Genomic DNA, 10,079 nt, shown 5'->3' with positions numbered 1-10,079 from the left:
TGAGTGCCGCCGGGCCCGGACCCTTCGTCTTCTCCGCTCAGGCGCAGGCTGCGCTGCGGCCGCCTCAGGGCCTGCCCGTCTGGGGGCCTCCGAGGAGGCCCGCGGCGTGCGCGGTACCGCCCTCCCGCCATATTGAGTGTGGCCGCCGCGGCCTTCACACGCGCCGGGTGTCGCGATAGGAGCGGTGTCGCGACCGGGAACAGCGTTTATTGATCGTTTTCGCGACAGCGCGGAGCCCCTCCCGCAGGCGGCCCCCAGCGCTCGGCCCCTCCGCCCGCCGCGCTCGGCGTGAAACGTGGGCGCGGGGCCTGAGGCCGCGCGGGGGCGTGGCCGGGGCGCGCGGCCCCCCGTCAGGCTCAAGATGGCGGCGCTGAGGGCGGCGGGGGCGGCGCTGCTGCGGCCCCGCGGCGGGGAGGCGGCGGCCAGGCTGGGCTACCACAAGAAGGTGAGGGGCGAGGGGCCGCGGGGAGCCGGTGCGGGGGGAAGAGGGGGAGCCAGGCGGTGCCCGGTGGTGATGCGGTGCCCTCGCAGGTGGTGGATCACTACGAGAACCCGCGCAATGTCGGCTCTCTCGACCGGAACGCCAAGAACGTGGGCACCGGCCTGGTGGGTGCCCCGGCCTGCGGCGACGTCATGAAGCTGCAGGTGACTTTGGGCACCGAGGGAGGGGGTGGCCCGGGGCTGCTGCGAGGCCTAAATCTGCCCCCCGTCCCCTCAGGGGGGCTGCGCGGCCCTCCCTCCTCACACCCCTCCGCTCCGAGCTGTGCCCTGGGGCCCGGGCAGGCCCTGTCCCTCTCCCCGGGGCGCGGTGGGAGCCAGGGCCCTGCCTAGAAGGTGGCTCTGGGCAACTGGCGGAGCTGAGCCGGCTGCTGAGGTGCCACCAATGCTCTGGCAGGTGGAAGTGGACGAGAACGGGAAGATCGTCGATGCCCGTTTCAAAACCTTTGGCTGCGGATCAGCGATAGCCTCGAGTTCGCTGGCAACGGAGTGGGTGAAAGGGAAAACGGTAAGAGTCTCTGCCAGGGCTGGAGGTGACACCGTGGAGAGCCTCCCAAGTTTTCAACCTGCCTGTGTTCTCTGTGGAGAAAACAGCTCCCTAGCAGTCCCAGTAGGGACTTTGCGCAGTGTGGTACAGCAGCTGTGGGTGGCCTGATGGCAATAGTTGCCTTTTTCAGGAATCTCCGTTAATCTGCAGGGAAGTACGTTGTGTCTTGTGCAGAAAGAAAAAAAAGTGCTAATCACCGGTTCTGAAAGAAAGTTTAGTTACGGAGTGCTTTTAGATTATTTATACTCTTTTTCTATGAGAAATGTGTTTCTAAATGATGATAAAAGGTACGCGCGAACGACCCCTCCAGCAGCACTCGGTCTCTAACACTGGTGTGTTTTGGTTTGTTCCCACCCCTGCTTGGTCTGAGACACCTGCATTCTGGCACCCTGCACTGCCTTGGCACTTGATGTTCTTCCGTGTGGGTTCTGCTGGCTCTGGAGCACTAAATTTCTCTTAACAAACACCTTTGTAACCCGTGTCGTACCTCGCGTGACCGGTGACTGCACGCTAATTGCGTTTCAGGTTGACGAAGCGTTGCAAATCAAGAACACAGATATTGCTAAAGAACTCTGCCTTCCCCCCGTCAAACTGCACTGCTCCAGTAAGTAAAGGACCAAACAGTGAAAGTACAAACACAAACTTGTATTTGAGAGGGACACTTCTGGGAATAGCGCAGATGCTTTTAAATGTTGTTTTCCAAAATTTTCTACACAAGGAACATGAAGGTTGGCCCATGAGGGAAGCTTGCTTATGTTCAGATTTTGGGGTGATTTTAAGAATTTTCAGATCTTTGGGACTCTGTAGCTCAGCAGACTGATAATAAGCGTTCAGATTCTGACATTCTGTGTCTTAAGATGCCGATGGGCACTGCCTGCAGTGGTCACTGCCGGCTGCTCTTGCTTTTATGGCTTCTTTTGTTCTAAGTGCCTCTTCGTTGTCCTTGAAATACTCGTTTTGTTTGTAGTGCTGGCTGAAGATGCAATCAAGGCTGCCTTGGCTGATTACAAGTTGAAGCAAGATCCAAACAAAGAAGAGCCAGAGAAGAAAGCAAACAACGCCTGAACTGACTGTAAAGCTTGTTCTTATTCCAGTTAAATTTGCAGTGCAATTATTCTAGCTGTTAGTAGGATCCTGTGCACTACTAAATGAAGCTGTAAGATACGCACAACTTACGCACAACGTGTCACTGTTCATTTGTGTACAGCCACTCCTGTAGTGCTTACACGACTGGGACGGGGCTGTCTCAGCAGCCTGCGTCCTGTCGCGACTGTGTTTGAAATATTAGAGCGACAAGACTGCTCAGCTGCGGAGAACGTGGTGGCTTCTCTCAGGAGGGAAAATCCTGCTGTTCTGGTACTGGAAGGGCTGCACTTTTTTTTCTTTTTTCTTGGAAGATGTATAGTTTTTGCCTAATCTTTTACAGAATTTAGCGGGAAACGTTGCCTTGGTCTTAACGTTTATGTGAGAACTGCGGATCACTCTGTGTATCGATGCTATATACAAACGTGGGGCAGCGCCTCTGCCTGCAAACTACAGCTGTGTCAGAGTTTTGTTTCACAATCCGTGTGCGAGTTCCTCCTCCCCGGGCTGCTGGGACGCTTCAGCGGGCGCTGGAGGGCACTGGCACTGTGCTGCTGGGCGACTGGCAAGTAGCAGCTGGGTGCTGGTTGCCACCGCTCCAGGAAGCGCAGACCCAGCGCTGTTTTTCACATCCTGGCACCACTTAACGCTTGCTGGGGTTTTTTTTCTAGGCTCCTGTTAGAGGAACAATCCTAATTTTAGAGTGTCTTCTGTAAGAATTTAACCTTTGGATTGGCTGAGTCCTCTGTTAAAAGAGAGTAAATGACCCCTGGGGTTGGAACCCAGGAGGGGAATAGCGTCGCTGGGGTGGGGAGTGGAATTTAAAAATTCATAATTTTTTAATTTGAAAATTAAATGTTTTGGAGTGGATCTGGCATGGCTTTACCCTCTGTGCTCCAGGCCACTGTGCTCTCCTTTGCCTTCTGGTGGTTGTTCTTTTCCAGGAGAGTATTTCCATAGATTTCCAAAACAAATGAAAACCACATTTAAAAACTCCTTGAAGATTTTAAAACCACCCAAGAAACCTCAGTTGCCTTTTTTTCATACCTAGGGTGTTTTATAAAGACTAAAAAATGCCTTTAAAAATAAGTGGCTCATTCTGATAAATCTATCCACCACTTTTTTTTTTTTCCTGTTTTTTAATGCAGAGCAGGCCACGTGTTGCTGCTGTGGTTTGTCGCTCACAAGACCGCTCTTGCGGTACCTCGGCTCGGCCCTCGGCGTGGCCCCTGTCTCCTGCAGCAAGGAATGTGCTTTGCTCCCTGGGAACAGTCCTGTGGTTTCCCAGTTAAAAAAAAAAAAAATTTTTTTAAAAATCGGGGAAACTTCAGACGCCCACGTCCGTCCGCTTTGGGGCAGAATCGGTTCATTGTGCTCCCGACAAAAAGCAAAAGGGGAGATAAAAGCTTTTCCAGAGGGGAAAGGTTGGCCCGAGGCCAGGATGGGGGGGACACATCCCTGCCTGCCCCATGGCTGGGACAAAATCTGCACATGCAGGGATGTGGGATACAGGGATACGGGAATGTGTTCCTTTCCAGGCAGAAAAACCTCTTTTTTGTCCCAGGTTTGCCTGCCGGGTACAGCTGCCTCGAGGTGTGCAGCAGCACCCCAGCTCCCCCCACCCCCCCGCCTTCAGCTGTGGGGTGTGAGATAAAAGTTTCCAAGAAACGGCGTGTTGATGTACAGATTGTCTGGATGATAAGAGTTTCCCCCAGCTCCTGGGGTTTCACCCACGCAGAAAACCTTCCCCTGAAGCACGGCCGGGCTGGCTGTGTTGTCTGGGGGCTCATGTGGACCCCCACGGGGCTGGAGCTGAAACCGGCTGCACCCCAACATCAGTGGGAGGCAGGGAGGGCCCTGAACGAGCAAAGGGGGGGCCCTGGCCACCCCATAAGCTGCAGAAACACACGGGAGAGGAGATCTGCGTAGGAAATGTTTTTATTATTAGCTGAAGGGGTTAAGAAAATAAAGGAAAAGTCCAGCCGGGCTCTGGGCTGCGCTCAGGTCGGGGCTTCGGGGCAGGAAAACGGGTCCTTGTTGCTAAATCCTCTTCCCTTCCTCCCCATAGCTGGGCAAGGATGGCCAAGTCCTCCTTGCCTCGGTGGTCACAGCAACCAGCAAAGCCAGCCCACGGTGCCTGAGGCCACAGTGAGCTCCCGCCCTGCTCCCCAGAGTTGGGGCGCAGCTGCACAGACACCCCCCCCCGCCAGCCCCAGGCCGTGGTCCCACACCTCAGCCCGGAGGGCTGCAGCTCCCCGCACGGACCAGGGTGCTGCTAATTAGTAAAAAATACATTTGGGAGAAAGCTGGTGGTTTGGGGAGGGGGGGGACAAGGGCTGCCGGGCACAGCACTGGGTGGGGGGCAGAGCTGGAGCTGGGAGTGGGGGGGATGCACCCACCCTGTGTCCCGGGGGTGGGAAAAGCCCCTTGGGCAGCAGGAGCGGGGGGCTGAGGGTGCCAAAACACCGTGTGCCAAAAATCCCCGTGGCTTTGCCCCCGCGTCCCGCCGGGGGGCTGAGAGGGGGGCAGGCAGGGAGCAGGGGGGGCTTCATCGGGGCTTCTCTGAGCCACCACGTACCCATGGAGCAACAAAGCACCGTGTCCATCGCGTGCCTGTGGGGTGTCCCCCCCCTCCACCCCGAGCCGGCGGCTCCTGCGGCTCGCCCGGGACTGGGTCCCTGCCCTAAATGCTGGGGGGGGCCGAGGGGCCATCGTGGGGCGCGTCAGGGGCCCCCTCACCCCCCCCTCCTGTTGCAGCCGCTGCCTCCTCATCACCTAGATTTTGGGGAGGGGGCTTGGTGTGTTGCTCATCCCCCAATTTTTTGCTTCCTTCTTCTTTCTCTTCCTTCTCAGGGGGGGCGGTTGGCTCCCCCCGGGCCCCGTTGGCCAGCGGTGCCTTGGCTGGGGGGGATTTGAGGTTCTGGGCCGCGGCGAGGATGTCGGCCTGCAGCTGCCGGCTGCAGTCCAGGGGCTCCTCGGCGTCGGGGTCGGGGGCTTTTTCTGGCACCTCACTGAAAGCCCGGACCCCCCCGGCCTTGTCCCGTTGGTCCACGTATTTCTTCTTGGGGAAGGAGGAGGGGTAGTAGGCGGATGCTTTGTGCTTCTGCCGGACGATGACGGCGGCGCAGATGATGAAGAGGAGGACGAAGGCCAGCGAGCCCACCACCACCACCAGCAGCATGTACTCCTTGAAGAAATCCACCAGCCCGTCCAACACCCCGCCCGGCGCCGAGCTGTTGGTGACCGTGGTCCCCGCCGCCTCCCCCACCGTCGTCGGGCCCATCCCCGGCGTCACGCGCCGGACGGGGGGCACGGCCGACACCTCCTCCCCGTCACCGCTGCCCCCGCCATCGGGCAAGGCCGCGGCGTGCCGGGGAGCTGCCGAGCGCACCGGGGCGGCCGCCAGCAGCAGCAGCAGCAGCCACGCACCCATCGCCATCATCTTCCCCCGGCGGTCGTGCCCGGCGGCCTGCGGGATGCAGAGTGGGGGGCAAAACATTAAAAAAAAAATTCAACACCCTCAGAGCAATACCCCGAGCACTGCAACCCGGCACGGAGGGACAAGCCCAAGCATCAAACCGTTACAATTTCCTTCAGAAAAACAAAAACTCAGCTCCGGTTTCCTCGCCGCCCCCCCCCCCGACACCGAGCAGAAAGGTCTGCGTTTGTTTTTGCAACGAGGCGCTGCGAAAAAAAAAAATAGATGGAAACCAGCTGAATCGAATTGCTCAAGCCTGGGGGACGCTGCGTGCGCGGCGAGGGGACCGGGGCTGCTGCCAACAACCGGCTTCAGACAGCGGTCAGTTGGCTGATTAGAAAATTCCTGAAAAATTGAGGTTTCCAGTGGAAACTTTGACACAGGCGACGCTGCAGAGGGGCCGGCCCCCGGCGTTTCCCAACCGCTCGTCCCGGACCGTTACAAACCATTCCCAGCTTGAGAGCGGCTAAAAATAGGTTGGCAGCAGGATTTCACCCCGGTGCCGCTGCGGCGGCCGAGTGGGGACGGGACGGGGCAGAGGACCCCCCCCCAGAGACTTTGCAGAGGGGTAACACGGAGCTGGGGGTGCAGTGAACGGGGGGTCCCAGCTGCCCGAGCGTCCCCTCGCTGCTCCCCGGGGCTGGATCTGCCAGACGTTGGATGTGGGACAAACATCTCCTGTCCCTACCTGTGGCCTAAAGCGAGGAGCCCCCCAGGCGGGCTCTGCACCCCCGCGGGGCTCAGGGACGGGGTGTGACTGAACCCCCGGGGGGGTCCCCGCGGGACGGCAGCGCGTTTCGGCTGCGCCACATCACGAGCCCTTCCCAGAGCTCTTCGCCCTTCGCACACCCCCACGGGAAGGTCTCACGAAGCAGCTCCCCAGATCGGTCAGCGGGGAACCCCCCGTCCCGCCCCAAAAAATCCCATTTTCTTCCCAAACAAACCCAACCCACCAGCGCTGCAGACCGGGAGGGACTCCAGCAGCAGGACTTGGCTTCCAGGCTGCAAAAATCTGGTTTGTATTAAACCGGAGCAAACAAACGGCGGCGGAGGCGGGAGGTGACCCCGGACCCCCCGACCCTCCCGGCTCGCCGCAGGCGTCGCCGCTGCCATGGGCTCTGGGCTCGCTGCAGTAACCAGCACCGCCAGAACCAGGGGTTTGGGGGGGTGGGACGAGCCCCCTCACCCTTCACGGCAGAGCGGGGCCCCTCGGCCGCGGCGGGGAGGGGGGTCCTGGGGAAGGCGAAGGCATTAAATTCGCCATTAGGGAGCAGAGCCAGCGAGCGGCCGCGAAGGGGGTGACTGGAGCCCAAATCTGCCAAGAGCAGGGCCCGTCACCGTGGCCATCACCGTCTTCATCCCATCCCATCCTCATCCTCGCCCACCCCCAGACCCACAGCGCGTCCCCAGCTCTGGCTTGGCGGGACGCGGACGAACCCCGCTCGGCTCCCCAAACGCTCGGGAAAGGCAAATTTGGACGTTGTCCAGGCGCAGCATCCCCCCGAACTGTGCCTGGCCCCATCCCGGACCCTGCCCAGCACCCCCGGCCCTGGGGCCGCCTGCGCCCCGCTGGGAGCCACCCCAGAACTGGGGGGCAGGATCCTCACCTCACCCGCAGCCGCCGCGTCGGCGGGAGGGAGCCGGGAGGACAGGGTCTGTCCCACGCACCTCGCCTCCTCGCGCCCCTTTCTGCTGCCTGCTGGGATGGAGCCTCCTCCTTCCCCTTCTCCTTCTCCTCCTCCTCCTCCTCCTCCTCCTCCTTCTCCTCCTCCTGCGCTGCAGCCCAGGACCAGCTTGTTCTCATTAGGGCTGGTTTGGGGAGGGAGTGTGGGAGGCCAGTGAGGGGCAGGCGGCCCCCAGCCCCCTCCCAGCCCAAATCCAGCTGGGAGCTGGGGGGACTTCCCAGCCTCTCGCCCTGCCAGCGAAGTGGGGACCCCCAGTGCCCCTCATCATGCCACTGGAAGGAGCCATTTTTTGGGGTGCAAGCATGGAAGGGAGGTCACAAGGTGTTTTCATCCACGAGAGCGGAGGAAAGTTCCCATCCGCAGTCATGTGGCTGAGCCCACGGTGAGACAGGGGTGCTGACACCCCAAAAATGCCTCCTGGGAGCAAGCCCAGGCCCCCCCCAGCTGCTTCTCACTCTGCTCCTGGGCCCCTCATGGTCCCAGGGCCGGATCCTGCCCTGGTACCCTGCCAGGCCACGGCGACCAAGTCCACACAGCACCCAGAGTCCGAGGGGGACAGTGAGCGTTTTGGGCTGGGTGCCCCGGCATTACTGGGGGGCTGGCAGTGTGGCACGGCAGCAAACAGGGCTTGGGGACCCCCCTCCCTTTGATTTCAGGACACCATTTCCTAAACATCCCAGCCTGGAAACGCTCCAGCGCGGGCACCTCTGCCTCGGGGTGCAGGAAACCACCCCTGCGGCTCCCCAGGCCCGTGTGGCAGGTCCCCAGGGCATGTCCCCAGGCTGGGGGTGCAGGGGCATCGCCTGGGTCTCCCCCCACCCCCCCAGTCCCCTCTGCCCGGACTGAAGTTGCTCAAGAGGCCGCAGCCGGCGGGGGGTGACCTCATCCCCTTGCTATTCTCCTCTTTGCCTCCCCGGGGACCCGGCCAAGAGCCCCCCCCCAAAAAAAGGCACCACCAAAGCCCGGGGACTGCAGCCACTGCGGGGCTGGGGGGTCAGGGTGCCCGTCCCCCATCGCCGCTGGCACCGGGAGGCCGGAGGGCAACCGGCGCCGTTTGGGTTTCTCCTGGCGTCGCCGAAAGGGGATCGTGGCTCCCAGAAATAACGGGTCCGTCCGTCTGTCTGCAGCCGGCGGCTCCGCGCAGCTGCTGGGGCGGCTTTTCCTGGCCTTAAACGATCAGTGCTGAAATCTTAGAGGGGAAGGGGGGCAAGGGGAGGGGATGGGGGGGGTGAGGGTGGCCGCACTGCTGAGGCCAAGCGGCCTGGAGGAGCTCCGGCAGCATCCGGACTCGTTCCTGCAGCCCCGATGGGGAGGGGGCTGCGATTTTCCTCCCCCACCGTGCGCCCAGCATCGGGCTGAGCCCCCTCCTCTGGGGTCCCCGCCCCACCCTGGCCAGGGCACCCACCCCTCCTCACCCAGGGTCCCCACCCTGGCCAGTGTCCCCAGTCGTGGTCCCCACTGCCCCTCTCTGGGGTCCCCATCCCTGCGCTGGGCTCTGCCCGGGGGTGAGGGGGTGTGGGGACGGGCAGCCCCCGGTGCCAGCGCACACCGGCCATTACGATGCCGTTTTTGCCTGCGGCTGGGGAGGGCTCAGCCCCTCGGCGCTGGGCAGGGCCGTGCCGCCCGCGCCCCACTTTGTAATTTGGGGCAGCTGGAACGTGGGGACCCGCAGGGCTCGGCTCGGCGGCCCAGCCAGCCCGAGGTAACCTGCAATTTGAGACATTTCGGCCCTGCTCTGCTTGTAATTTACTTCAGCGGGGCCGAGCTCTGCTGTGCCAGCAAAATCTCTGCTGTGGGGGGGACGACACACACACACACACACACACACACACACACACACACACACGCTCTGATCCTGTGGAGCTGCACCAGCGTGCAGAGCCCCACGCGCAGCATCGTGCCACCCATGCAGCATCGTGCCACCACGGTGCCCGGCCCCACGTGCAGCCCCGTGCACCACACGCTGCCGGCGCGGGGCTTTGCCGAGGCTCCTGCTGTGCCACCGTGCTGTCTCCCCGCGGATTCCTCTGCCGTGAGCTGGGAGATGGCAGCTCGACAGGACCTGCTGATGATGCCAAATAGGGCGATTCCCGGCTCCTGGCAGCCGGTTTGTGCTCCAGCGGTGGAGGAAAGTTTATCCTCGCTGAGCTCCTGCTCCCGAGCGGCAGGCGCAGGGCAGGCGTGGGGCTGGGCAGGAGCAGGATTAATCCCTCCGCCCTGCTCCCATCCGCATGCTCGGGCCCTGCCAGCCTCATCCTCACCTGGACTGGGGCGCAGAGGCTGGACGCTGAAGCCCTTCACCTCCAAAATAAAGTGGGGCTGGGGGTGACACTGGTCCCTGCGTGGTCCCACTCCCCAGCCCAGCCCCGACAGCCCAGAGGCCCATGAACCGCTGCGCCGTGAACTCCCGCGGCTGCTTCTCGGCACAACAAGGTGCTGGCAGGAACACGGTGGGGTCAGAGCAGGGTGGCAGCGGCGGGAGCACATGGCCGGGATGACCCATCCAGGGACCGGCCACCGCCGCCGGCTGCGGGTCCCTGCGCCCGCGCTGACTCACCCGTAAACATTTACATTTGCCGGAGGGAGCGGGGCCGCGGAGGCTGCTCGGCCCCAGATGGAAAATATCCGAAGCACAGCGTGAATGTAAACAGGCGTCGGGGCCGGGGTGCAGGTGAGCCGCCGCGCTGCCAGTGCCCCCCTCGCAGGACAGACACCCCCAAAAGCACTTTTCGAGGCGGCTGCACAGCCAGGGCTCAGCTCGGGGACGGGGCAGCCCAGCGAGCCTGGG

General features: G+C 61.9%; 2 protein-coding genes across 3 annotated transcripts; one reads left to right on the top strand and one right to left on the bottom strand.

Annotated features, from left to right (window-relative positions):
• Positions 1–135: 135 nt before the first annotated feature.
• Positions 136–2,581, top strand: ISCU (iron-sulfur cluster assembly enzyme). Its single transcript, XM_074921031.1, has 5 exons — positions 136–445; positions 532–645; positions 896–1,006; positions 1,571–1,649; positions 2,013–2,581. Exons 1-5 carry the CDS (start codon positions 362–364, stop codon positions 2,108–2,110), a joined length of 486 nt encoding a protein of 161 aa, XP_074777132.1. The 5' UTR covers positions 136–361; the 3' UTR covers positions 2,111–2,581.
• Positions 2,582–4,050: 1,469 nt separating this feature from the next.
• Positions 4,051–7,330, bottom strand: TMEM119 (transmembrane protein 119). Of its 2 annotated transcripts, none has more exons than XM_074921110.1 (2): positions 7,214–7,330; positions 4,051–5,597 (listed from the first exon to the last, which is right to left on the bottom strand). In XM_074921110.1, exon 2 carries the CDS (start codon positions 5,568–5,570, stop codon positions 4,812–4,814), a length of 759 nt encoding a protein of 252 aa, XP_074777211.1. In that variant the 5' UTR covers positions 5,571–5,597; positions 7,214–7,330; the 3' UTR covers positions 4,051–4,811. The 2 variants fall into 2 exon arrangements, with proteins under 2 accessions (XP_074777211.1, XP_074777212.1); XM_074921111.1 differs by having other exon boundaries at positions 7,275–7,291.
• Positions 7,331–10,079: the final 2,749 nt, after the last annotated feature.

The sequence above is a fragment of the Athene noctua genome, chromosome 17, assembly GCF_965140245.1.
Source record: "Athene noctua chromosome 17, bAthNoc1.hap1.1, whole genome shotgun sequence".
Lineage (NCBI taxonomy): Eukaryota > Metazoa > Chordata > Aves > Strigiformes > Strigidae > Athene > Athene noctua.
The sequence above is the reverse complement of the archived record's forward strand: the minus strand, read 5'-3'. Positions and strand labels throughout refer to the sequence as shown.

Bases quoted from the DNA above. Each gene is read 5' to 3' on its own strand.
- ISCU (XM_074921031.1), top strand. From the start codon at position 362: ATGGCGGCGCTGAGGGCGGCGGGGGCGGCGCTGCTGCGGCCCCGCGGC. The intron at 446-531 runs GTGAGGGGCGAG...GTGCCCTCGCAG, and splicing joins GGCTGGGCTACCACAAGAAG to GTGGTGGATCACTACGAGAA. The intron at 1,007-1,570 runs GTAAGAGTCTCT...ATTGCGTTTCAG, and splicing joins AGTGGGTGAAAGGGAAAACG to GTTGACGAAGCGTTGCAAAT.
- TMEM119 (XM_074921110.1), bottom strand. From the start codon at position 5,570: ATGATGGCGATGGGTGCGTGGCTGCTGCTGCTGCTGCTGGCGGCCGCC.